We start from the raw sequence: 27,352 nt of genomic DNA on the forward strand, positions 1-27,352 counted from the left end.
GATAATATACCCATTTTGTCACAGGTTGCTATGTCTCTTAGAACAGTAGATTGCCTTGTGATTGTTGAAATTCAAATAAATGCTTTGCTGTTGATTGATGTGATATATGACTTCCATTTTGATACTTTTCAAAGTCGTATGCTTCAGGAGACCGACCTCTTTTATAGTTTTAAGGCTAAAACTATCACAAATATTTTGCAAATAGGTTAACATGGATTAATCTTAAAAACCCAACTGTACTTTTCTTATGCTGGAGACCACTGTGACTGTTACCACTTTGTCTTACTTCAGTTGCTCTTTTCCTTTTTCCTTGATATGATGGTGACTTGTTTTGGATGTTGGTGCAGGACTACCTCAACAACTGGAGAGAAAGTGCTCTCATACTGACATCAATCCTGTTTGTTGCGGCAGCAATATGGTTTATAGGTTTGTTGCAGACACTATAATCTTCTAGACCATAAAATGTTTTCTTCTAGAGCTTGCCTGTAAAATGATCCATTGCTGTCAATTTATCAAATCACATATGCTAAACGCTTGTTCTTATTGCTTGTTGAATAGTTGGATCAATGGATTGTATTATATTTCATGTGCATGTGTGCAGAGTGCCTATTAATTACATGAATTCTCTCCATTCTTGTGGAAGAATCTAATACCTACAGTAGGATTTACTTCATCCAATGTAAATCTATAATTTTCGTGCACATTTTGTATGTTTCGTTGCTAGTGCTTATATTGGCATATTTGTCACCAGAGCATTAGTCGTAGGTCTCATCTACAGACATTTTTAGTAAATTGAACCCATTTTCTTGCTTTGCTGTGTCTAATGTGGCATCCTCTGCATTCTACTACTTGGTTTCATTTTCAACTACTTGAACAACTAATCCAATTGCATTGTGAGCAGGTATCTTTCTTAAAAGCGTAGACCGCTTTAATGAAGATAGCGAACAAGGTGTTCCATCTGTTGAACGGTCAAATCGGAGGCCACTACTTGATGTTAATGTCGAGACATCAGAAGAGTCCTCCTAAGACTCGAAAAAGTGTTGGGCAAATTGCTCTACAGCTTGTTGCTTCGGACGGGTATACAGATGAAGCCATTTCTGTTCTCAATCAGTGTGGAGATAAAATCACTCTGATCTCTTATTATCATTTTCCTTTAGTGTTTGTTACATCTGTGTATATCATTACTTTAATTCCACACAGGCGGTTTATTTGTGTAGATATTTCTTCCACAAGGATTTTACAGTTTGTTGATCACACTGATATAGTGCAATCCGAGGATCAAAAGTGGGCTTTCACTCGATGTGGCTGTTCTTCAATCATACATAGTGTGCGGTAACATCACGAGAAGTCGTGGTGCCCTTTTGTCTTCTTTGCTTACCACGATGAGCCTCGTCTTTCATCTTGGTACTTCTCTTGTTTTCTTTTTTTTTCTTCTTTGATGATTATATCATCAAGTTATATTTAACTTGGTCACAGTGCTAGCTACGAAGGCTCGGAATAAATTTGGATCTAAGAAACACGATTATAAGGTTAAGGAGGGTTACTTATAAATTACTGTTGCAGTTAGTTATCTTTAGTATTTTAATTTTTATATTTTAAAAATTTATATTTATATTTTTATAATTAAGAAAGTAAAATATTTAAGTTTATTTATTATAATAATATTAGTTTTATCAACGTAAATTTAAAAATAAATGAAAAAAGATAATTTTAATGTCTCATGACAGATGATGATGTTGTTGGCATCAACATCGATGTAGTTGATTGGTCGTTTTTATAAAGTTTGCTCTCATCGCAATACCTCATGCCTTCACGAGGAGTGTACCGTTGATATTATCGTCGCTCAGCTTGCATTGCTTTATATCTGTGTTGATGTTGATGTAATTGTTAAGCGGCAACTGCGTCGACATCGACATAGATGATGGTGGTCATTTTGTCGTTGACTCGTTGGGCAGATCTCAACCTCAATCAGAAGATGGGGTCACCAAAGCTTCTACCACTCCTCTTGTTGTCGTGTCAACTCCAACACTAGCTCTCGCTGAGCAACCCTTTCGTCGCTCTGCATTTTCGTCGTAGATGTCATAACGGCCACCATCATCTACGTCGATGCCAACGCTATTGTCGCTCAGCAATTGCATTAGCGTTGATGCAGATGAAGAGTGATCCGAGGTGGGCAACAATAAGGTCGACGATGCACTCCTCGTATTGGCGGGTGGCACACGGTGAGAGCGGATCTATCATCGTCGGAGGTGGTCAGACAACTACATCGGCATCGACACCAGTAGCACCACTACCAACATCATCTACCATCAAATATTAAAATTATTTTTTTATAATTTATTTTCGTATTTTTATCGATAAAATTTACGTTGCTAAAATAAATGTACTTAGCTATTTCACTTTATTGGTGTCAATATAACCTTTTAGAATGTATGTTGCAGGACATAGCTAACTAAATGAGATAAATTAGCTCGATTAAATATTATATTTCGTTTACATACTTGAATTTTTTGTAAGCCTTCATCAAATGTTGGATTATCTTTTGGTTCTGGTATTTCTTTAATCTTTTATCAATGTCCATGATCTTGATGTGGATATAACTGCTGAAGATCCAATTTGCATATGCACAACGTCAGAGACCTATCTCACCAACAGCTTCAATCTCACAAGAAACACCTCAATAAGATATAGTTGCCTTCATCTGCCCGTGAAGCATAGTGATCAGTGCATAGGATGAATAATGTATCAGAATCCAGCTGACGTAGGCTGCTAAGTGAGCAATTAATTCTGGCGTATTTGAAAAATCACATTCAAACCTACTTTATAGCCGATATTCGTGAATAATAATCATCGTAATTTCAGGAAACCAATAAGTAAGCAGCATTCTTACATACAATCCAGCGAAAGATCATTCAGCTAATTAAATATTACTTTATACCTCTTTAGTATTTGGATTTCGAAACTTAAAAAATTTATATTAAAATTTTTATATTTATGAAAGTAAAATATATAGTTTCATTTACCCTTATATGTGTTACCGACAAAAACAGACGACAACATCGTTGGGGGCCCACGGGTGATTGTTGTGGATAGGGAAAGAGAACAACGATGAAAGATGAGATAAAAAGAGAGGAGGAAAAGACCGACACAAATGCTGACGCTCTGCATTTGTCTCGACGCCGCTCAACAATTGTGTTAATGTCGCTTAGCAACTACGCTAATACCTGACGCTGATGCAGAGTGATGTCACTTTGCAATTGCGTCGATGCAAATATCAACAGCGCTCTGCATCTACATCTACACCGGTGCATTTCTACATCTACACCGGTGCAAATGCCAAGTGACGCTCTGCATCTATATCGGCACCAACATAATTATGAAGCAACAACGTATTGTCCTCTTCCTCCTCTCCCTTTGTCTTATCTTTCACTGTCACTCTTTCTCTTCATCCACAATAACCACTCACACTCACAACCCCCAATAACATTGTCATCCGTCACCATCGAAAACGTAACCAAAACGTTAAAATTATTTTTTTTCCTATCGTTTTCATGCTTTCATCAATAAAACCAAAAGCATTAAGATAAAAAAATTAAATATTTCAATTTCATAACTATAAATATTTTAATATAAATTTTTTAAATCTAGAGATCAAAATATTAAAAAGATCTAACTGCAAAATATAATATATAATTAGCCCAAACTCATTCGAGGAGAGCAAGAGAAAACCATGCACATCAACAGCGCGTGCAGCCTAAAACCACAGAATCAGATGAGACCAAGTAGTATACGTGAGAGATCATGTAAGTAAATTGTTGAATACTAGATATTGTTTTTCTTTATTTTACGTCAATTCGACAGTTGGTTAGATAGGAAATGCAGTATCAACAGTTGATAATATACTTCTTGCAAAGGGTGTCTTGAACCGAGGAGAAAACACGACACCGTAGAGTACAAATTTGAAGTCTTTGGTACTTCACTCTAGAAGAACACCCGAAACATTTTCCCAAAGCTAGTGAAATGCATCATAAATGAAGGTGCAGCCTCGTAACAGTCTTCACAATGAAAATTGTTCAAACAATCTTAAGTTATGTACTTGTGGATGTCTGCCTGAGTTTTCCTTGTAATACTATACCAGCTTCATCTGCTATGTGTTTCTTCTTAGTAGCCATCTGCACACCAGGAAACAAAGTTCACATGGTGAATTCTAGAAATTTGCCATAGTGAAGTACAATACTTCAGATTCTTGAAGAAACAACACTTGTAACGAGAGAACAAAAAACTAGACAGCTGAGATCAATGACTTAAAAGTGAATGTGAGGCAGGCAAACCTCTAAAAGGATTGTTGAATACAAGAATCATTTACATCAATAATTATCTCAGAAAAGATTCAACAAAAAATGTAGATCAACGAATGATATGCCCATATCGATGGCAGGAGGATTTTATAAAATGTATGGACAGTAATCATATTTTGAAACTTGCAGACAGCCCTGTTTCAGATCTAAATTAATGAAAACTGCACCATAGACAAAAAACGTGGGCTTTGATCTGATCCCAATCTAAATACAATAGTTTAGGCCATATGATAAATATGAACTCAAGGAATACAGTATATTTTAAAGATGCTAATGCTTGATATAACAAGAGAGAGAGAGAGAGAGAGAGAGAGAGAGAGAAATGGAACATACGTCCGTGAGTTCATCATGATTTGACTTCAGTAAGGAAAGTTTTCTCTCACAATAGTCTTTTCCTTCAGCCATGGTCTTCTGCTATGAATAAATATGATATAAGTTAGAGAGAGCATCACAAGAAGAAAGATCATGTGAGAACACACACATACAAGGGGAAACTTATGCAAGTTGTTCTTGGTTAAAATGGATACAAAAATTATGAGCAAGGAGAAATAACAAGATATTTTTTATTAAGTGATCTAGATCAATATAGTGTAATCAAAATATGGGACCATATTGAAGCTGGATGAGCTTTTCTACTTTTCAAAACCCTTTGAAGGGTGATGCTTCTTAATCTAGTATATATTATTAGTTTCCCACAGAACTTGTCCCTGAAACACCTTTTGGTTCTGGATTGGAAGAAGCAAAAGTTAAGATGTTGTAGAAGCACGGTTTATGTTTTCAAAAGGATAACCTACTAGGAAATTATATAACTCTTAAATTTGCTCAGGTAATCTTCAAAATTAAAAGAGACGTCATATGGTTAATTTCAGCACTAACAGCTAGATAGACATTCCTTTTGCCTTTGGAAGGAAAGATCCCTTTCCTGATATCAAACAATTTGCATCATTATGGTGTCATCAGAATATAGATATTTATTAAAAAATTAAATTCTTTTCTCCATCTATCAGCTCCAGCAAGAAAAAGATATTCCATGCACCATATGGATGAACATTATTGCCACCAGATTTAGTAAGAAAAACAGAAAAGGATTGCAGAGTCCATCAGAACAATAATTTATTTAATGAGATTTAACTGAGTAGCATTATCAACACTCAGAAGGGTTCAGGCTCATGCAACCAGGAAAGGGCTATTTAAAATTCCCTTGATGATAGGAATGAATCTACTGGAAGAAGAAGATAAACTTTTAAACAGAATCCTGAGGATGTCTCCGAAACACAAACTAGCTAGAAGTCATGTAAAATGCAGTTCCTAGTAATGGAGCCCCAAAGTATTAGATGCGTCTCCTGTAGTATAATGAAGATGTTGGTTGTTCGAAACCTCCCTCTCTATACACCATTGTCTTATATAATCTTATTGTTCCTTTTCTCCCCAAAGATGATTTCCACTAATCAATATGGACTATGAATAGCCTTGAATTTGAATAACTTCCATCTAATATAGGTCCTGACAAAACACGCTCCACAGCAGATACTTCTTGAAGTAGTTCAGACTGTAACTTTGTACAGCACTACAACAAGCAGATGATGAGTTTCCTCGACACAATCCGAAGGTACGTCCATGCTCTAATTAAGATCAGATGATGGAGGAGTTCTCCAACTCATATAGGACAGAGTGAAGATAACTATATGATTCTGCATGCCTTGCAACTTTGTTCAGGAGCCTAAGAAAGCAACTGCAAATAGAATTTTTTCGGCGGAGGCATCTATAACAGGATACAAAAGCTTCTATGAAACCTTGTACCGGCGCCCAAAAACCGAGAAAGCAGTTGAAGGAGTGCATCTCTAACAATTAGCAGGAGAACAAGAACAACCTCGATGAAGTATCCGGTTCCGACGTCGACGAGAACCTTCTCGGAATCATCGAGCGTACCGGGAACATAAAGAGACGCCGTGAGCGGGACCAGCAACTTCTTCCCTGCCAAGCGATAACAGGGCGTCACGCACCACCATAACACGGGAACGCGAATGAAGAGCGAGGAATAGAGGGCTGGCGGCACCTTGAGGTCGGAGGGACAGGTCGTGGAGGGCGGCGGCGGCGACCTCGAGCCGCGCAGCGGCGGTGCGAATCTTGGTGAGGCTGTCCTGAAGGAGATTGACCTCGAGATCGGACTGCTCCTTGAGGGATCTTAGCTGCTCCAAGCTCAGCTTCTCCATGTCGGAAGCCCTAATCAAGGCACTCGCAGCCCCGGCTCCCTTCGACCCATGGCTCGCCATGGTCGAACCCCGTTAAATGATTAATAAGTGCATAACAATAGAGATAATTGAAGGCTATATCGCACAAAATAGGGTTATTATAATATCACGAAAAAAAAAATATAATGCGGTGAGCGTGGATCGAACACGCGACCTTCAGATCTTCAGTCTGACGCTCTCCCAACTGAGCTATCCCCGCTTGATGTAAATAAATGATTACCCAATATAATATAATAATTTTGGCTTAATAGCGAAAAAAAACATATAATGCGGTGAGCGTGGATCGAACACGCGACCTTCAGATCTTCAGTCTGACGCTCTCCCAACTGAGCTATCCCCGCTTGATATAAATGAATGGTTACTCACTATAATATACTTATCTATTCTTAATGGAGACGATGATCCCACCTGATGCGCTCCAAGAACGTCTTCGGGTTCTTAGCCAGAAGGCTTCTGCATCATCTGTAGCTTGATTTATGTGACTCATATGCTGCTTTAAATTTCTGTAAGGGGATTCGAGCCTCAACTATCTAAAATAAATATAATAAATTCTACTGGATAAATAATAAATTTGTTAAATAAATCATTTATTAAAAATAATAATAAAATAAAATTAAGTTGAGCTAATTTTAAAGGTTTTTTCAGCGACTAAATTGTCCTCTTGACTTCACAACCTTCTCACCCTAATAATATACATAACATTCGTTTTCTAGTGCCGCGTGTGACGACAAAGTCGTCATATGAAATAGTGCCGTTCCATTTTGGCTTGGTTCCTCCTCTGATTGGGTCAAGATCGTTCTCCTTCATTGATATCTAAGCCGTCTTGTTCTTCTTGGAAGGTACAGAGTCTTTGTAGGAACAGCCGGCCTCAATCGGAAAATTGAAAAAAAATCAGCAACTGTTCCATCATTTGAACTCTTCTTCTTCACGCCTATTGATCTGATTCGCTACTCCCGTCTACTTGGGAAGCAAGTTTGTTCGTTGTTATCTACTTGAGTCAGATATCAATTCAATCCAAAATGGATGGCGCATACTTTTCTTTGATGAAAGTCAATACCAGACGGCATCGTTTGTTATAAAGAGATCACACCCTGCGCGATCGAGTTGGGAAAAAGGAAACAGCGTCCATGGCAGATCAACCGAAGGAAGTGAAGCTCTATGGGCATGGCTTCAGTGGGTACTGCACGATGGTCCACTCTGCCCTCAAGCTCAAGGGCGTGGCTTTCGAGTACGTCGAAGAGGACCTCCAGAACAAGAGCGAGGCGCTGCTTAGGCTCAACCCCGTCTACAAGAAGGTGCCGGTTCTCGTGGTGGATGGTGAGCCGATAGCTGAGTCACTGGTCATCTTGCAGTACATCGATGATGTGTGGAAGAACCCCCCCCTTCTCCCGGAGGATCCTTATCAGAGAGCCAAGGTCCGGTTTTGGGCAGATTATGTCTACCAGAAGGTACTAGTATTAATTCCTCGTCTATTCCCAGAATCATCCACTTGCTCAGAGCTCGTAGATTGATGTCATCTGCAATCTAATGTCGATGCTTACTTTGCTCAGAAGCAAAACTAATGTTATCTGCATGCAGTTGGTGCCACCCGTGTACCGTATCAGAACGTCCGAGGGAGATGCTCGGAAGAAGGCAGAAGAGGAGTTCAGAGCGAACATGATCACCTTGGAGGACGGCATCCGAGAAGAGCTGTGGAGTGCTGGGGGATCATTTATCAACGGTGAGAAGCCTGGGCTCCTCGATGTGATCATGGGTTCCTGTCACACGGGCCTCAAGTACCTCGAAGATGTGGCCGGCGTAAAACTGGTGGAGAAGGACAGGACGCCACTCTTGTGCTCGTGCATGGAGGCCTTCGTCGAGCTTGACGTCGTCAAGGGACCATGATCCCATTCGATGGAATCCAATAATGTGCGCGGGCTGTCCGCGATAAGACTTCCGCGTCATCTTGAGCTTGATTTATGTGTCATTTGGTATTCATCAACATAAATATATGTATATGTTGTGTGACACTACAGCATACACGTAGCAAAATTTCATTTTGGAGTCTATTTCTAATTAATTCCCGGCAAGCTTTTTCTTAATTTCCTGTTCAAATTGTCCCATGAAAGATTTGATTGATCTGTTCGGTAGATAGTTTCCATTTGGATTGGGAAGACCAGTTAAATGACAACACATCTAATCGATATATTAAGCTAGGATTTTACAGGTTGACTGTGGTTTCCATGTCAGAAGACAGACATAAATCCAAAGAAGATGTCTTGTAGGGCGATTCTTGTCAAAACTAGCTTGTCTTCCGGTGAGTCTTTGATTCCTCGTTGAATTGTCTTCGGTGTTAGACACCTTCTATTACAGCCTGTCAAAAATACAGGAAAAAGATTTGATTTTTATTAAGATTGAAGTCTCCGTTCCAATGGTCTTCTCGAGTCCTTGCCCAAATGCCAAGTTCCTCATCTCTTGTTTTCCCATCTCTGTTGCTTCTTCATCTTTCTGTAGTGCCATGGTTGTTGAATTCGTAAGACCTGCAGACAGTGATCGATGCTCGATGCTCTTCTGTCGAGTTTCTTTGCTCTACTGTGGCAAGTGTGAGCTCATTCGAGACGGTTTACACATAAAAAGTGAGGTGCCAATGATACATGCAGAAGCCGCGGCATGACACAATCAAGGGAGCCATAATGACCTCCTGCCATTCCTCTGTTGCTCCTGCTCCAAACACATTGTCCGCAGCCAAATGTAGTTGCTGGGTGCACTGAGTGGCTGCAACAAGAGCACTCTAGAGGAAGGCATGGCTTCCTCGCCATGATTTGTTCTTTGTAGTTGTAGCTATGTTTCAGAAGAGAGGTCATGCAAGCAAATCATTCCCCTGTGAACACTACAAGTGCAGCAAACTTCTCTCTTCCTCTGTCCAGCTAGGGATGTAGGCTTCACCAACAAAAAGAAGCAGACAGAAAAAAGAAGGTGAAACATAGCAAGCAAATCTTCTCACTGAAAGCATCATCATCCATGGATCATTGTTTTTGCTGCATCAAGCTCTTAAGCAGACACTAATAGGAAGTGAAAACTACCAGAAAGTAAGTCTCATCACTAGTGAAAACATCAACATTCATGAGCCGCCATGGATTCCTACTTCCATGTCAAAGGCCTTCAAAAAGTAGGCAACCTACCCACCATCATCACAGCAAAACATTCCCCCTATACATCCCTCAAAGGGACAGGCCAAACGAACCCTTCCTAAAACAACAGAGAAAACAGAAGCTACAGAGACAGAAAGCCGGGACAGCCATCATCAAAGTTGAGTGCATAGCTAAAAGGGTCGTAGTGGAAGCTGAATCGCTGCTTGCTTTCCCTTCCTTTCGCCAGCTGCCTCCTTATCTCCGCTCTGAGCCTCAAGTAGAGGCTCTTAAACCTCCTCTTCCCTCCACCCAGCACCACTCCGGCGTCTCCTAGAGCTGCCACCACTCCAACGGCCACGGCCATCTCCACCTCACAGAACGCAAACGGCACAAAAGACTGTGACGAAGGAGTTGCCTTGTTTTATCCTGTCCTCAGAAGAGTGGGGGGCAAGTGAGATAGAAAGAGGCTTCCTGGGCATGTCTTGAAAGTATAGTGGAATGTGCAGCTACATACGACGGAAGAGGACGGTGGAGATGCTCCTTTTGTCTACCCTTCGTTTCAGCTCTCGCTTTCACAATTTTAGTGCGTCACATGGGCGAATGAGATGTCACATCTATTGTCTGATGGATATGGATAGAGGAGACGTTTATGTTACTTTGGTTTGGAATACTTCGAGGGATGGCAATAATGTTCGAAAAGAGGGAGAGGGGTAGGAATAGGTATACATGGATGTTTGGCCTCGAGAACGAAAGCAGTTCTCGGCTTCTATCGGCTTCGACAAGCAAATCTCATTTCAAGGCAATTACACAGACACAGCGCAAACACAGCTGCCTTGAGCTGGTCAATGTAGCTCGCCGTTAGTTCTTTTTCTCTTTGGATACATGAATGTTCCGCTGAAACCTTACTTGATTCATCTTTTAATGCTGTCTTCTCTCACAATTACCGTAGCTGTAAAGCCTGCGACTGTGGGCATTCTTTATTATTTTGAGGTGCTGCAGTGTTTGCCTCGAAGTGTATCTTGTATCTTTTCATGCTCTTTGAAGCTAAAGGTCAAGCGAGGACCCGAAGGAAACAGAGTGTGCACCGTTCCATCAGTTCGACTCGAGACAGGGTGAGGTCAAGTAGCCGCCGCTGCTGCTGCTGCTCGGTTTGCAAGTGGGATGTGAGGTGAAGCTTTCAAAAGGCACAAGGTGCTTGGCACTTGATCGAACAACTGGGGTTAGGGGGATGTAGCTTTTGGGCTTCTGCGGTGCTGCCTCGGGGTGGCAATATTCCAGCTTTTAATGCGGGTGGAAGTCGAGATCGGCGGACGCAGAGATCCTGTCCCTCCTGGCCCGCCGAGGATGCGAAACCCAACTCTCTTCCCCGCTCTGTCCACCACGATTTGTGCCCTGGGAAAGACACGTTAATGTCGAACTTCACGTGGCCTTTTGCCCATCCTTCGCTTCGTTCTCGTCCTCACAATCCATTCTTGTTTGAGGCCAGATGACATTGATTGCTAACGAAAAATGCTGTCCCTTGGCCGCTTAAGTCAAAAGGCTCACGTCCCGCTGTCAGAAAAGATCAGACTGAGACGAGGCCATCGCCCGTCCCACAGCCCGTCGCGAGTTCCCATGGCCACCGCCCCCATCGTCCATTGAACCTGTTCGCTGGGGTGTGAGGTCGGAATAGTCTATCTTTTTCGAATATTTTCTCAGTATTTTTTAATCCAGTTTTCAACTCAAAAAATGATCTTTAAATAATATACTTTATTATCTTTTTTAATTATTTTTTACTCAAGAAAATTTAAAATATAAATATTTTTCTAAAAAATAATCGAAGAAATTATAGCTTATATTGCATTTCACGTACCACATATTATTAGACGTGACTTGGAGGAGTCCTCGCGAAATGATCCGTGCAAGGAATTCCGCCTTTTTATATGACAAGATGGGTTGAAGCCATTGCAGTGGCGGTCCGAAGGAAGAAGAGACGACGGCTATGATTAGGTTATGAGAAGTTTGGGGACCGTCACAGGCGTTAGGTGTTGCCTGTAGCTGTCTGCAGGCTTGTGAACCCGTAAAGGAAGATGGGATTAATGGCGATGGGAACTGTAAGGTCGTGAAGATACGAAGTCCCTGTAACCAGAAGCTGAAGTAGTACCAAATATCGTTCCTCTACGAGGCTGTTCTGTGTGAGGAACTGCAGAGATTGGCGATCACCACACTCGCATCGCGAACTCAACCACAGTCAAACTTGGCTTCTGTGTTGGGTTCCCCTTGCAAAAAAGTACGTGACTATAACTGTGCAGCTGAATCAAGAAAATATGAAACGATGAATACAAAGAAAGATGATAATTTATGGGTAAATTTTCTTTTTTCCTTAGCAAAACGTTTCTTTTTTATTTATTCTCATATTATATTCTTTTTATTGATAAAATTACTTATGACTATCGTCCGTCACCTCTATCCCACCATGAAATCCTAGTCACCCTTGTCTATCATTGTCAAGATATCGCTAAGGCTTACATTCCCCGGTCGTTGCTTCATCTAACACATCATTTTCTCCCATGATCAAAATGATGACTTCCTCGTTTCTAATGTCGTTCTTATATTTTTCCATTGCTATTTATCTTCTTCTCTATATCGATATCGATGTCATTTGACTATCGTCAAAAGAGATAGATAAAGAAGAGGAAAATGATATTAGTACATAGGAGGGATCAAAATGATGATAGGAGAGGGATGAAAAGAATATAAGTAACAAAGCTAGGAGCGATGTCATCATCCTCCTCATCATAGAAGGAGATGATACATAAGGGATAATCTCATCTCTTAAAAAAATGAGAGTTACTCTATAAGAAAAAATAAAATATTAAAAAATTAGAAAATTTACCCATAATTTATTAGCTATATGAGAAGGAGTTAATGTGTTATATAGAAGATGTCTTTCATGTACCTCGTTTGCATAATCAAAGGTGAGCCCAAATGATTTCTTTGGTCTCGTGTTCTTTCACCAATGTGATGACTTGGTCAACACAGACTCGGTCACGACCGAAACAGACTTATCGCTATACGTTCTCAGCCGCCCTTCCTTGAAAGTGTTTATTACTTCGATCATGATTGATTCTGTGTCATGGTTTGACTGCAGAGGCCAAATGGCCGCAATACTCTCTGCAGCAGATATGCCTTTGGTGCAATCTGTCGGCCATAACTTTTGACTTTGACTTTCTGGTGAGTAATCTTTGACTTGGTTGTTTCATATATTATTCATATTGCAAACCTCTAAGCATCAACAATGAAGCACAAAGAACTGCAAACTTCGTATGATTCCATACTCATTACCTACCTCCGAAAAGAAGTAATTCGAAGCATACTATGGGTGATGATCCTATGCGAAAACTATTCTGAGGTGAAGTGGATCAGACCTACGGTTTACCAACCACAATTACTTTTGATTATTCTACACAAGTCAGTGGAGTTGATGAGCTAAAAGTATCCAAAACTTCCAGAGAGATCAGACTGGTTTTGCTTTCAGTCAAACAAATGCAGTAAACTATATCAGAGGAATCACTCATTTCTTGCTATTTCTTCTGCTGATTGCTTCCAATATTTTTATCTGCACTCCATTAACAGTAAGGTAGGAATTCACGGGTGAATAAATCCATATATAAATAAGAATAAATACTCAGAAAATAATACAACACTGTGCCATCCATCCAACCAATATGATCCAACATGAAACAAGCGAGAAGAAGAGAAGCAGTAAGAAATCAAAGCTTTAAACTGAACTTGCAGCTGCTGTTCTTGATCCGAATCTGGTTATTGGCGGTCAAGCTATCCACCACCAAGCTGCATCGCACTCGGGAGGTCACCTTCCACAGCTTCAGTCCACCCAGCTTCACCCGCACCGGCACGTCCCCCTTGAAGTCCAACGGCACCGTCCCCGTCTGCTGCTGCTGCTGCAGCTCGTTCATCACCGTGCTCCCCAGCTGCACGTCCCCAGAGAGCACCACCCCCAGCACCGTCGTGTTCCGGTGCCCCTGGTAGAATTCCGGCAACGTCCCCTGGCAGAGGTCGTAGCCCGAGTACAGCACGTTCAGCCGTGAGCCGCTCACGTAGTAGATGCCGATCCCCTTGTTGGGGTTGGTGGCGGTCACCGTCACCTCGAAGGTCGCGTGCGCGGTGAGGTTCTGGTCGACCGAGAAGGCGGTGACGCGGAGGCGGTCCACGGAGTACTTGGGCAGCTTGGGGTCGAAGACGAGGTACAGTATTCCGAGCGTGGCCGCGACGGCGACGACGAGGAGGATGATGGTGCAGACGGTGCAGCAGAGACACCTGCAGCAGCAGCTACGGTGCTTCTTCGGCGGCCGAGAGTGCGCGACGGGGAGAGTGCGTCGAGGGTACGGCTCGGGGTCACCCTTCTCCGACCTCGAGAGCTCGCGGGGAACGAGAGGAACGGTTGGCTGCGGCGCCTCGACGTCCACCGGGTGGATCCGCTGCTGATCGGCCATGGGGGACTGCTTGGTCGTCATCCTGCCTTCTTCAGCCGCGGGGGAGCGATTACTTGAACGGATTGGCCTTCTTGCGAGAGGTTTTTCTTCAGAGTTAAGACTTCCGTGACTTTCATATATAGATTTAGCGTAGAGTGCCGCGTTTCTTCGAAGCCTTCTTCACCTTCTCCCACCTAATTGTGTGTCGGAGCGTGTGCGGGGTTTGAAGCGCAAACGACGCGTTCACAAAGTGTTCGGTTTCATTACCGAGAGGGTCTTCAAGCTCACGACCGCCTGCGGTTTCGTAGAACTATCCATGCAGCCTCTAATGTCAATCTAATGACGTCGCAAAGCTATAAATTAAAAGATGATATTATATTAATTGATGAGGATAGTAATTATGATAAGACTCGGCCGATATCAGATGATACCTCACGTCTCGATCGACGTGACAGCATATGGTCAAACGGACCATAATGTCGACCGAGGCGCATTAACGTCTACTCAGGCTCGGTTCTTCACGCCACGTCATCACCAGTGTCAGACGCTACCAGCCTGCCCCCTACAAGCGGGCACATTATGAAACAGTAAGCTTCCCTATAAATACCCTCGTATTCTGAACGAAAAGGGGGGAAACATACACACAAAAAGACTTCTTCATCTGAAACCCCCTTCACATCATCTGACTTGATCGTCGGAGGGGTCAGGCCAAGCGCCCCAACCTGACCTTTGTGCAGGTGCGAAGCCAAGGGTCCCCACCGGATGCGCGGACGAGGAGTTCCTGCTCGGAGAAAACGACGACCCCGTCCCGATCGGACCACCTCAGCGCGACCACCTCAGCGGGCTCGAGGAAAGCCCCAGGGAGATTTCCATCATCTGGATCCGAACCGAGCCGCGTCAGCCCCGAGGCCACGGCTCAAGATTGTTTACACTAACATTAATTATAGAGCTTTGTGAGTGGTGGTAGGGCAGATTTAATGTGGCACCAACAAGCCGAGTAGTCCATCAGGGAAAGCTTGAGCCGTGGCACCAACATGCACAGATCAATCCCTTTGGGAAGCTTCTCACTCCAAAACTGAAGTCACAATTGAACACAGAGAATAAGAGAATGGTCCCTGCTATATTATTTATTTGAGGAGGAGGAGGAGCTCATCATGCCAATAGACCATTCTCTTGCAGGTAGAAATGCCATCAAGTGACATCAATATAAGAAAAAATCATGAACAGATTAGTTTATTCTGATCTGCTCCATATTGGTGTCAACAAGTTCTGTAAATTATTAGCTCATTCAGGGAAACTTTCATTGGGTTTAGTCCACCTGCCCTCTTTGAGGGTTCATATAATAACATCAGATCTGAGCCATGGTGATAGGAGATTGGACCGGTCATGGCTGCAGTAGCCATCAAGAAACGTGCAACAGCCTCTAGAAGCTGTGATGTTTTCCTTTTTTTACTTCCCTTACCTATCAATTTCAACAGTACAAGTCCCCTGCAAATAAAACATTGAATTGGTTCATGTCTCTTTGCTTGCTGCAGTAATCTGCTGATGTTGTAAGGACTGAGAAGTGTTCTGATATGCATCACCCATGAAACCTAGCTAACCTTGATAAAGATGCTTGTTTGGAGACAACCTACCGTGGCCATGAGTGTGAAGAAACAGTGGTCACCTCCCCTGGTTCATCTTCGTCACCTCACGAGTGTGACGAAACTTCCAGGATGTGTACACTGCATTACCTTTGTCTTTCCTCCAAACATTGTGTACGGAAGCCAATAGGAGATGGAGTTACTGTATTATGTGCTGTTCTTGAAGAGAGAGAAAAGAAAAAGGAAATTGACTTGATCCATTGACGAGAGGCTTCCTTCGTGGTTATCTCCTTTGAGATGCCAGCTTAGACTACCAAATCGTCGAGTCCATCCAACAACATCTTGTCTCGATTCATTTGTTGAATCTTTTCAGCGCTTCCTTTTGCCAGATAATTCATCATCATTCCCTTTGCAAAGGCAGATCTTTCCATCATATGCTCCGACCACAAATTTCATTTCAGATACTCCCAATTCTTTGCAGTTAGCAGATCATTCTTCTTTTCTTTCAAGCATGGAGTCTGTGCTATCAATCTTGGAATCCGTATTTAGCCCCATTATTTCCTTCTTCACTCGAATCTTCGGCTATGCCTTGTCCTGTGAGCAGTACATAGAGTCGCTGCAGAAGGAGATCGGTGAGCTACGGAGCAAGAGGGACGATGTGAAGCGAGAGGTCGACCGCGAAGCCAGGCAAGGGATGGAGGCCACCAACGAGGTCATGCTCTGGATCAAGAACGTGGAGGGCCTCGAAGCCGAGGTCGGCAGGATCGTGGAGGAGTTCGATGCAAGGTTCGCCAATCCGGCGGACGGGACGTCCAAGCTCGTGCTCCGCTACCAGCTCAGTAAGCGGGCCGACGAGGCCCGGGACGAGGCCAGCAGCCTCAAGGGGAAATCCAACTTCTACAAGGTTGTCGACAAGCTGATGCCGGTCCGATTCGAGGAGCGGCCGGCCGCACTCACCGTCGGCATGGATTCCATGCTCGAGCACCTCGGGGGCGCTTATGCCGACGAAGACGTGGGCGTCATCGGCGTCCATGGCATGGGGGGTGTCGGTAAGACCGCGCTGCTCAACCGGTTCAACAACGAGGTACTCGTCCAAGCCACCCACCTCAACGTGGTGATCTCGATCAGAGTCACCAGAGATTTCGATGTGGAGAAGACGCAGAGGGCCATCGGCGAACGGCTGGGGCTGTCCTGGGACGAGCGCAAGACCGAGGACGAGCGCGCCATGGTCCTCTACAAGGTCCTGAGCAAGATGACGTTTGTGCTGCTGCTGGATGACCTGTGGGAGCCCCTGGATCTAGCGACGGTGGGAATTCCGACTCCCACCGGCCACAGCAAGGTCATCCTGACGACCCGGATCGAGGACGTCTGCGACCGCATGGACGCCATGAAGATCAAGGTTGGGTGCTTGGAGTGGGAGGACGCCTGGGATCTGTTCAAGAGAAAAGCAGGGGAAAGGTTGATCCGCGGCGATCTGGAAATCCGCCACCACGCCGAAGAGCTGGCCAGGAGATGCGGCGGATTGCCACTCGCGCTGATCACAGTCGGCCGGGCCATGGCGAGCAAGAGGACCGCCAAGGAGTGGAGGCATGCCGTCACGACTCTGAGCAACACACCATGGCAGCTACTGGGCATGGAAGAGAACGTTCTACATCGCCTGAAGCTGAGCTACGACAAATTGGATGATAGACTGAAGACTTTCCTGCTCTACTCGTCCCTGCACATGGGTATGAATCCGATGCACAAGGCTACCATCATAGATTTGTGCATCGGAGAGGGAGCCATAGACGACTTCGACAGTCCTGAGGATGCTTACGGCGAGGGTTACGATCTTGTTGGTGTCCTGAAGGCGGCGTCGATGCTTGAGTCCAGCGGGGAGGATCATGTGAAGATGCACCCTCTCATCCGCGCCATGGTGTCATGGATAGTTTGCGAGTGCGGGAAGAAGGATAACAGGTGGCTGGTGCAAGCAGGCGCCGGGTTAGCAGAAGCGCCAGACGCCGAGAAATGGGAAGGAGCAGAGAGGATCTCGCTGGTGTCCAACGAGATCAGCTCGCTGCCGGAGGAGCCTCACTGTCCGGCGCTCTTGACGCTTCTTCTCAGCGGCAACCGCGGGCTGCGCACGATCCCCGACGGCTTCTTTCGCTCCATGGCATGCCTCAGAGTCTTGGATCTGTCGCGCACTTCGATCGAGGAATTGCCACCCGAAATCGGTACTCTGCTTCAGCTCCAATACCTCGATCTTTACGAGACCAGCGTTACGTGCTTGCCGAAAGAGCTGGGGAATCTGGTGAAGCTCCGGTCCTTGCTGCTTTCCGGCACGCCTCATCTCAGGACAATCCCGAACGGAGTAATCGAAGGTCTCACCGAGCTGCGAGTGCTGTGCATGTACGCTAGCTATGGAACTTGGAGGGCGAGCTCCTCTGGAGCAGGGATCAGCTTCGAAGAGCTGGAAGGGCTGAAACGGCTGAGGTACCTCGACATCACGCTGGAGAACGCTACCAGTCTGCAGAGGCTATCGAGGGCTCGCCGCCTCGCCATGTCCACTCGCTACATGCACATAAGAGGCTGCCTCGGACTGACCACCATCCAACTTCCTTCTCCTTCGCTTGGGAGATGCATGAGGGGCTTACGTTGCCTTCGGATCTCGCACTCCAGCAAACTGGAGGAGATCATAGTTGGTGGTGGCAGCACTGGGAACGAATGGTCGCTGCTTCCCAATATGCACGTCCTTATGCTTCAGCAACTGCTGAAAGCGAGGATCATCTTCAAGGATCGAATCTTCCCAAACCTTCGGTTTTTGCATGTCTGGTATTGCAGTGGGATAGAGCAATTGATCAGGTTCGAGGATGAGGCGGGGGAAGGGCAAGAGCCTGAAGTGGTGGCTGCCTTCCCCCACCTAAAAGAGTTGCACCTTGTAGGCCTATCGGAGCTGAAGAGCCTTGGAGGCGAAAGGAGAGTGCTGGCGTTCCCCTGCCTGAGAGTTCTTCAGGTGAATGAATGCCCAAAGCTGAAGGAGCTTGGCATGGTGGGGGAGGAGATGACTGCCATCTTTTGCAGCCAAGAATGGTCGGATGGACTGGAGTGGGGAGATGACAGAATTAAACAAGCTCTCAGTCCCCTTTTTACACCATTGCAGTAATTGATTTGAGGTTGTCTTCTGCCTCCCTCTGTTCTCACTTCTTTACATGTATATCTATTTATCTGATTCTTTTGGCCACATGATACATGCATCCCATACAGGAATTCTACAAAGTTCACTGTTCCTTTTGTAATCTGGATTGCACTGCACTGAGGAATTCAATATTGTGTTCAAAATTTAGTAATTCTAAAAGATTGATCACTGAGGAAGGTAATAATTAGGATTGCATATTTATTACTCATCTGTTTCTGGGTTCAGAATCTCTGTGAAAAGCTATCATGTGTCTCAGATATGGGACTCCAGAAGCTATGAGATCTAATTATTCAAACACCCGAATCAAGAATATGGAAGGAAAATACCCAATCAATCTGGAGTCAGTCTTCTTATTCAGTTCTATGAGGTTCTAATCAAGAATATGAAATGATATCTAAAAATAAAGAAAGAAAGAAAGATTTATGGATTCCATCTAGCAAAATATTATTCAAGGAAATTAAATAATAGAGAAAAGTTTTGCATCTTCCAGCTGATGCAAATAAATATGATTTATTTTACTGCCACTGTAACACCCTTGATGCAAATAAATATCATTATATTTGGTATCAGAGCCGATGTCACGATCCGGGTCTGATGAGCCAACTGGCCAATAACTTTCCCTTTTCTACTCACGGCGGACCAAAATGCTTAAGCGGGAGTTAATGTAGTACACTCATCAGACCCTTATAAGCTAATCATATACATTCCCCACTTCCGATGTGGGACTAATGAGATATTACAGCCACGATTCAAAAGAGCCTCATATCCCTTAACCTTTTTCTAGATTAACAGAGGCGAAGTCCCATTCTGAGAAGAATTATATCCACAGGGATTTCGGAACAGAGGAAGAGAGAAACTCTTCTCATATATTGCTAAGCCACATAGACAAACGGGCTGCACTGCTTTAACTGATATACTGCTAAGCCACAGCCCCACGCAAAAGCTGCATTCCATAGTCAACGACAAACATGCAGAACTCCAAGCAAGCAGACCAAATTGCATAGATGATATGAGAACCATTCATCAGCAAGGCAAGGAAACATCACTTCCCTATAGACAACCTAATATGGTCAGATTGAGATGTGGAACAGTTTAGCAGAGCATAGAGACAGCAAGTAATGGCATAAGGGAACAACTGCTAATTGCAACCCCCTTGAGATCACCCTCCATGAATATTCATCTAGTTCCTTATACATGTCATCTTAGCACATCCACAAACCAACCACAACGAAATATTATTCATTGCTTGAAGTGTCAATTTGTATAATGCAAATCAACTCTAATTTTTTTGCAGAAATCATCAAGGAAGATGATACATGACAAATATATGCCGACAAGAACTAGTTGTACTCCAAAATGTCTTCAGGTGTTTTGTTGGAGCTACACAATGGTGTAGCCATCAACTAACTCCATAAGGCAGGAACAGAAGATTCTGGAATACAAAATCTACAATCCAATAGCAAAAACTCTCAAGTAATAGGCAAGGCGACTAAAAACTTCAAAATAACTGAATAAAGGAAAAATGTGAAGCGTAAAACAAGAAAAAGCTTCCAAACAACAAAGAGTACTTTTTGTAGCTACACACAGCCAAACCTTATTGACCAGAGGTGAAGAATCATTATATAAAATTCTGTCAAAAATGAAGATTCTTCTTCTCTACTGGCACAATATTAAGTTTAAAAACTCCATTTAATTGTCACCTACACATCAACGACAGCTTCAGATTGAGTTTCGTTGTCTTCTCAAAAGATAAAATGCATGATGTATTTAGGAGAGCCAAAAGTCACATAAGTATAAACAAACAGGAGTTACCGTAAACATACAGCAAGGAGGGACATTGTTCAATTATTTAGACAGATATCCTTTGATGAGATTTTTTCTTATTTCAGTGCCTTGCTTGATTCTGGTGCATATTATCAGTTATAAACATGATGCTTACTAAGTAGGATGATATTTTCCATTGCATATAGCCAAAAAAAATAAGGCTTACAAACAGGAAAGTATAATACAATATAGAATAAGCATGTTTAAAAAGAAAAAAGGGATGCACTTCAAAGAACGTGCCGTGGAAGCACTACATAGAGTGAAGAATCCAGAATATTAGTTGTACCGAAAAAATGATTGTAAGAAAAAGAAACCATACCTGCCATGAGGACATCCAAGTTACTCCTCAGCAATTCAATGTACTTATGAACCAATCAATTTCCTGATAGGATTGACACTATCTGCATGTGACTTTTATACATGGTGTACATAAAGGAGTGTATGACACTCATGGAACAAGAAGAACTACTTAAAATTGTTTAACAAAAGCAAGTGAATGGAGAAAGACAAATGTCAAAAAAACAAAACACCAAATTGAAAAAAATAGGAACCCAATAAATCGCTGGATTGTTATAGAAACCACACTTGAGCAAGCAAACACGAACTGAAGGGAAAAATAAATTAAGACATTTATTCATAGTTAAACTATAAGGAATTCCTTAATTTCCTCTGTTGGTTTGACAATGGGAAATAGAAACTATAAGACCAACCAAAGATTATAGCAAACAGGAATTTACAATACTGCAGAACAAATGTCATGATGCTGCCCAGCAACGAAATTTACAATAGTGCAGAACAAATGATTAGTTATCATTGTGCATTCAACTGCATAGGTCTGACCATCTTACTGTCTATCCACAAACCAGTTTTCATTCACTAATTAGAAACATAAAGTTAGATACCAACAGTCTAACGATTAAAAATAAAGTTGACAGTTAATAACTTCAAAGAAAACTATGATTGTGATCTAGGGTAATAGAAGGGCCAAAAGTTTCAGACCCTATAAATAATGGCATCACTGAGACAGATCAACCCTGAAAAATCCTTGTCAATCTCCCAGGTGGAAAAATGAACAGGAATATTAAACAATTTATACTCACATTTCTATTCTGAGAAGAACGTCAAAGTCTAAGAAAGCACAGGATAGAGTAACAACTGGAATAAGGTTAAGCCTAGTCCAAAAGTCTTACATAAAATGTACTTCGAGTTGTCTAAATTATAAGAGTAACCATCAGCCACAAATGTAATCAGATTATATTAACAGCATCTACAGTTTGCAAGAATGAAGGAAACAATGCTATAAGAATACACAGAAGAACAAGAGCACAATGAACAAAAGACAAGTTCTATTGCCTGAAAAGCAGGCAACTTACATTACAGAGATTTCAAATCAACATAATCGTCATATCACATTCCAACCATATTATTGTAGGAATTGACAATCCAGTATCACGACTGGAGAAGACACTCCCAATCCGGCATCACAATTGGAGAAACAGTATTTCTCACACCCTGATCCTTTACCAAGAAGCTTCTTTAGGTTCTTGATGCATTTTCAAGCATTATTTGCAGGAATCAGAATCCAAGAAACCTCAAATTTTAAGAATTGATTGAAGCCCAAAGAAAAACAAAAGTTGAATGCAACAACTTGTTCCAGAATTATAATTGTACCAGGTGAAGCAAAACAGTCAATCATACATCTTATTCAAATAAAGTTTTTATGGCAAGGGAAAAAATGCTGGAAGGCATCAAAATCAACAATAAGACACAAATTATGTGGATCCACTGGATCACAACAACAATTATGAAGTTCATAATGTCAGCTGAAACAGAGAGATCATATTCGGAAAGGAACTTGGCATCCTCAATGTTCGCCTTTTTCATTTTTACTTGTACTAAATAATAATATACAGACATGTATTACCATATCAACAGAAAGCTAAAGAAAGAGTACTTGCCAAATTCCATCAAAACATCTCGCTTGCCACGAATTTGGAATCTGGCATCTTTATATCGAACTTACACATCATCTGCTCAATCTGAGGACGGCAAGTACTCGAATTCATCCTCCTTGAGATGGGCGAAAAACTTGACAGGGCGAGGTTGACCTTCAACGTCGATTTTGAACTCGACTTTGAACGGTAGATTAGCGGAGATCCTATTTCCTTTCCAAACCCCAACATACTGCTTGATTACCCCTTCCAAGCCGTTCAGATCCAACTCCGGCGCCTTCTGCACATGGTAAACCTTCAGAGGCACCTTAACCCGGACCCTTTTCCCAATCTTAGCCGCCGCCTGCTGTTCCTCCTCTTCTACCTCCGACGAGGACGAGGAGAGGTCGGTGGAGACGACGATCTGGCACGAGACGCGCCGCTGGGCGACCGGGGCGCGCGCGGCGAGTATCGCCGCTGGCGGGGAGGAGGCGACAGCCGGGGGAAGAGGGGGAACAGCAAAGGGAGGGCACCGACAGAATATGGAGGAGGCGAGGGCAGGAGTGGTCGTAGTGGCGGTCGCGGGTGTCGGCATTCTTCCTCAGGCCTCGATCTCGGGTTGTAATCTTCCCTTCGAAATTTTTACCCCTTCTTTGGGGCTTTTCGTCGAACAGTTAACCAAGCGGCGCGGTGGATAAGGCGTGGACGCAACAAGCGGCGCACGTTGCAGCGAAGGCGCTCAGATATGTTCGCTTGCTTGCGGGGTTGGAAATGAGAAGGTGACACGTTTGGCGATGCAAAGATAAGACCAGGACGCGCTCTTTTGTGCTCCAGAATCTTGGGCAGTCTTGTAGGAGGTGAAGAAATTTTAGCGAACATGTGGTGCACAGGTTGCGAGGTCCCAACCACAGATTTATGAGGACTCTATTAGTTTATGGAGGCTGTGAGCAACAGAAACACCACCATTCAAGTGAGACGCTGTTTCCACTTACCATAACAATCTTCAAATTAAAACATAGCTCAATATGATTGACTGCAGAGAAGTTCAACGAAAAATAATACAGTGGCAAGGGTGATCACCAGTATTATGGGTCACAATACCAACGGCAGTTCTCGAAACATTAAACTTCACACATACTGCTCCCACCTAAAACCAAAAAGAAGGATCGAATTGAACAGCTCAATCATCAGCTACTGATGGAAAAGGTACTACAGATATGCAGCATATTTTACCACTATGATAACACTTGGTTTCGCCTTAGGATTCATAGCATTGTTGTAGAGACCTTCCCAAGCTTCTGGTCCAGCGCTGCTACCATCTTCATCACTCTTCAATCCTCTTTTGCCAATTAGAATTGTAGGTTTCTAAGGCAGACCTGAGATCCAATTAGAATTGTAGTAGTAATGTCCAGGACAAGAATCCTTAGCTCCAAACCTGCAGCCAGAGGCAAGAAATAATCAGGAAGACTGACCTGACTTGATGCCTTGTAAGGTAACAACAGTTACATGGTCATCAGCTTTTGCCAAATTGCAGTTGATCCTGTCTTGTTCGATAGATTGTACTGTAGGTCAGCTGGAGGCATAACTGGAAACTGCAATTACCAGCTCTTACTAATAAAAAACCTCTTAGGTAAAAAGGTTAACATACGATTAATTGATATCACAATCATGATGGTACGAGCAATGCCAACCATGTTCAGATGCATCCTGTGGATTTTAAACCTCAAATATATATGCCTGCCTGAATATAAACATGCAAGTCCTGGTCTGAGAAGTTCTTCCAGGAAGAAGCATCCCTTAAATAAAAAAAGATCAGGAAAAAGGCAAAAATCAGATATTTTATCATATTAAAGTTTCCAGGATGTGAAAATCCAAACATTATGGTACATAGCCATCTGATTTTCAAGATAACTTTTACCGCGTCCAACTTTTATCATGTCCAAGTGTCTCATGTTACAATATAACTTGATAAAAGTCAAACAGCACAAATATTAAGTTAAAAATGCATTTGATGCGAAGAAACTAACAGAATACCATTTAAATATAACGTGAAGTTGCAAAAGTTGAGTTGTGTTTGTTGTCAAACTATAATATGCTGACAAGAACATACTGTTTGTGATATCAACATCTTTCTGTGTAGAAGCTTGTTTTTAACTTAAAAACTGATAATGGAGGCTGTTAATTGAGCTACACCTACTTGGCAAATTGCTAATCATGTCTGAGTCATTCAACACATTGCTCTTACATTTTCCTCTATTTCTTTCAAACACACATATAGGGAGGAGATTAACATGCCGGCTAACTGGTTGGCTAATTTTGCTAAGACTTCCAAGTACACTTTTTTGTGGAATGAAAATTTGCATCCTGATCTTCTATGCTTATATCCTTCGATGAAAAGGATATCTTTTGTGCTTGAGCTTTGAGTTAATAAAGTTTCTCCTTTACAGCAAAAAACAAAAAACTTGAAACTACCAACTAATCAACTTGATCCCACATGTTGACCGGGACTCTTAGGTGATCCCTTCATTGAAATTAGATTCAGCTTACCAAAATAAGTCAGATAATCTGAAGGAGAAAAGAACTTGCCAAGACTAAGTTCTTTGTCAGTTTTCATGTGCAAACTAGAGGGATCTGGCAGAAGCAAATAAATACCACAATTTGTAAAAGACATTAAGTTTGCAGATCAATGACCATTAAGGAAAGACATCCAAGACATAGGTATTCTAGCCCAATTTAGAAATCAAGAATTCAACTTTCTAAATAAAACTTCCATAATCAAAGATAATCAACAGTAAGAGAACAGGGCAACTAAATCTTGAGTCCTTGGATCAAGAAACAGCTCCCAAGCTGGATCCATCCAGAGTGCTCCCAACTTTCGCTACAGAAAGAACAAAAGGAATGAAACTCGAATTATCTTTCACCAGCCACAATGACAATGAAGCAAACTGTGCCCTAACCATAAGGCTTGCCCAAGGCTTATAGCAGAATTAGTACAACAAATGACATGACATGATTTCACATGCAACGATTCCAAGAACGAATGGAACATGAGTAAAGAAACAAATCTACAACTCCAATCAAAAGAACTCCCGTATCAAGATCCTTTTAGAGGGAAAAAATTATCATAGACAAAGTTAAGTACAAGAACATAAATCAAGAGAAACCAAAGCAAAGAAAATGAGTGGGTAAAGAGAATCTTACTCGGTAGGACCGTCGGAAGCGGTGCACTTGAATAATCTCAATAGGTCAGTTGAGGATTCGGAGCCCCAAACGGGGCGCAAAAGCGACGGGGGACGGTGGGGGAAGAGTCGGGAGAGGCGGAAGGCGAGGGATGCTAAGCGTAAGACACAAGGGAACCGTCGAAGGTAACCGTCTCCGCGGGGGAAGGGTTATTTCGAGATCCGTGCTTCCCTGATCAAGAACCGATCGGCGGCTAGTAATGACCAGCTCAAGGCGTTGGACCTGTTTCCAAAGAAACGGGCCCACGGTTTGGTCTGATCGCTTCATGTCAACCGTCGGTCGGAGCTGATGAGGTCCACCAGCTCGATGGCTCACGTGATTGGTGGTATGGACTCTTAAGTCAATGTTTCTTTTATATATATATATATATATATATATATATATATATATATATATATATATATATATATATATATATATATATATAGTAATAGCAAAAGATGATAGACGATAAAATTATGACAATTAAAAAAATTAACACTTGAGAGTTAATGAATTTTTTAAGGGTTAGAAGATAATTGGTGTTAAATGGGTCTACAAAATAAAGCTAAAAAAGAATGATGAAGTTGATAAATACAAAGCTAAAGGTTATAAGTAGAAATTTGACATTGATTATAAAAAGATATTTGCTCTTTTCTCAAGACATGACACAAATACTAATGGTTATTGAAATACCTTTTTGACCTATCTTCTAGTTGGATGTAAAATGAATATTTTTATACGAACAATTACAAAAACATTGTATATATAAGGTTATATAAAATTTAGAAATTAACATAAAGCATATAATTGAAAAAAGGTTTTATATGGACTAAAATAAGCTCAAGAAGATTTTCAGAAATGCGCATATGAACAAACATACACATTTTATTAAAGTTGAAAATGAAAAAAATATTTATTATATACTTAATAGGTAGATGATCTGATTTATAATGAAAATAATAAAGCCATGTTTAACAATTTTAAACAATTTGATATGGGAATGATGCATTATTTTCTTGGTATAGAAGTTTTATTGGCATCTTTATTTCTCAAAAGAAATATGCACAAGCTATAAGATTGAGGACAATTCTCAAATATCTTTATTTATCAACCACTGAGATGGAGTTTGTGGTTGTAACATTATGTACTTGTCAAGCTATATGGTTGAGAATAATGCTCAGTAATTAAACTTTTCAAAAATCTTGTTTTGCATAGAAATAATAAACACATTGATTTTATCTATTGCAGGAGTGATGATTAGATTACAAATATCCTAACAAAACCTCTCAAATTTATAATGTCGAAACTATTAGGATAAGTTAAATAGAACTTTATAAACAATGATAAGATTTACCATTATCTTATCTAAGAAGTTTTAGATTGATGAGTTAGTCATTTAAACTATTTTATTTTTTAAATAAAGTT

General features: G+C 42.1%; 6 protein-coding genes, 1 long non-coding RNA gene and 2 other non-coding genes across 14 annotated transcripts in view; 3 read left to right on the plus strand and 6 right to left on the minus strand.

Moving 5' to 3' along the window:
- LOC135673590 (probable sphingolipid transporter spinster homolog 2) overlaps window positions 1–1,300 on the plus strand; it is a 34,401-nt gene extending 33,101 nt beyond the window's left edge. The window contains exons 15-16 of the mRNA XM_065182655.1: window positions 348–426; window positions 902–1,300. Of these exons, the coding sequence (XP_065038727.1) occupies window positions 348–426; window positions 902–1,026 (204 nt within the window). The 3' untranslated portion in view covers window positions 1,027–1,300. The remainder of the gene's footprint in view (window positions 1–347; window positions 427–901) is intronic.
- A 2,577-nt stretch (window positions 1,301–3,877) lies between these two features.
- Window positions 3,878–6,662, minus strand: LOC135673591 (prefoldin subunit 5-like). Its single transcript, XM_065182656.1, has 4 exons — window positions 6,415–6,662; window positions 6,229–6,332; window positions 4,692–4,769; window positions 3,878–4,172 (listed from the first exon to the last, which is right to left on the minus strand). Exons 1-4 carry the CDS (start codon window positions 6,629–6,631, stop codon window positions 4,089–4,091), a joined length of 483 nt encoding a protein of 160 aa, XP_065038728.1. The 5' UTR covers window positions 6,632–6,662; the 3' UTR covers window positions 3,878–4,088.
- A 74-nt stretch (window positions 6,663–6,736) lies between these two features.
- TRNAF-GAA (transfer RNA phenylalanine (anticodon GAA)) lies at window positions 6,737–6,809 on the minus strand. The gene has a single exon. It is a non-coding gene; the product is annotated as a tRNA-Phe (tRNA).
- Window positions 6,810–6,878: 69 nt separating this feature from the next.
- On the minus strand, window positions 6,879–6,951 carry TRNAF-GAA (transfer RNA phenylalanine (anticodon GAA)). The gene has a single exon. It is a non-coding gene; the product is annotated as a tRNA-Phe (tRNA).
- Window positions 6,952–7,430: 479 nt separating this feature from the next.
- Window positions 7,431–8,658, plus strand: LOC103984516 (glutathione S-transferase U10). The gene is made up of 2 exons (XM_009402025.2): window positions 7,431–8,058; window positions 8,189–8,658. Exons 1-2 carry the CDS (start codon window positions 7,738–7,740, stop codon window positions 8,492–8,494), a joined length of 627 nt encoding a protein of 208 aa, XP_009400300.2. The 5' UTR covers window positions 7,431–7,737; the 3' UTR covers window positions 8,495–8,658.
- Window positions 8,659–9,662: 1,004 nt separating this feature from the next.
- Window positions 9,663–11,267, minus strand: LOC135673592 (uncharacterized). The gene is made up of 2 exons (XR_010513396.1): window positions 10,235–11,267; window positions 9,663–10,146 (listed from the first exon to the last, which is right to left on the minus strand). It is a non-coding gene; the product is annotated as an uncharacterized LOC135673592 (long non-coding RNA).
- Window positions 11,268–13,346: 2,079 nt separating this feature from the next.
- Window positions 13,347–14,417, minus strand: LOC135673593 (NDR1/HIN1-like protein 6). Its single transcript, XM_065182657.1, has one exon. It carries the CDS (start codon window positions 14,232–14,234, stop codon window positions 13,473–13,475), a length of 762 nt encoding a protein of 253 aa, XP_065038729.1. The 5' UTR covers window positions 14,235–14,417; the 3' UTR covers window positions 13,347–13,472.
- A 1,080-nt stretch (window positions 14,418–15,497) lies between these two features.
- On the plus strand, window positions 15,498–19,030 carry LOC135673594 (disease resistance protein RPS2-like). Its single transcript, XM_065182659.1, has one exon. It carries the CDS (start codon window positions 16,287–16,289, stop codon window positions 18,915–18,917), a length of 2,631 nt encoding a protein of 876 aa, XP_065038731.1. The 5' UTR covers window positions 15,498–16,286; the 3' UTR covers window positions 18,918–19,030.
- Window positions 19,031–22,614: 3,584 nt separating this feature from the next.
- On the minus strand, window positions 22,615–26,093 carry LOC135673596 (ferredoxin-thioredoxin reductase, variable chain-like). Of its 6 annotated transcripts, none has more exons than XM_065182664.1 (6): window positions 25,907–26,063; window positions 24,397–24,501; window positions 24,178–24,297; window positions 23,939–24,081; window positions 23,786–23,852; window positions 22,615–23,646 (listed from the first exon to the last, which is right to left on the minus strand). In XM_065182664.1, the coding sequence occupies exon 6, from the start codon at window positions 23,298–23,300 to the stop codon at window positions 22,809–22,811; it is 492 nt and encodes a 163-aa protein (XP_065038736.1). In that variant the 5' UTR covers window positions 23,301–23,646; window positions 23,786–23,852; window positions 23,939–24,081; window positions 24,178–24,297; window positions 24,397–24,501; window positions 25,907–26,063; the 3' UTR covers window positions 22,615–22,808. The 6 variants fall into 6 exon arrangements, with proteins under 6 accessions (XP_065038736.1, XP_065038737.1, XP_065038733.1 ...); XM_065182665.1 differs by having other exon boundaries at window positions 23,939–24,140; window positions 24,212–24,297; window positions 24,397–25,583; window positions 25,907–26,060; XM_065182661.1 differs by having other exon boundaries at window positions 24,397–25,583; window positions 25,907–26,060.
- Between the last annotated feature and the right edge of the window lie 1,259 nt (window positions 26,094–27,352).

The sequence above is a fragment of the Musa acuminata genome, chromosome BXJ1-5, assembly GCF_036884655.1.
Source record: "Musa acuminata AAA Group cultivar baxijiao chromosome BXJ1-5, Cavendish_Baxijiao_AAA, whole genome shotgun sequence".
Taxonomy (NCBI): domain Eukaryota; kingdom Viridiplantae; phylum Streptophyta; class Magnoliopsida; order Zingiberales; family Musaceae; genus Musa; species Musa acuminata.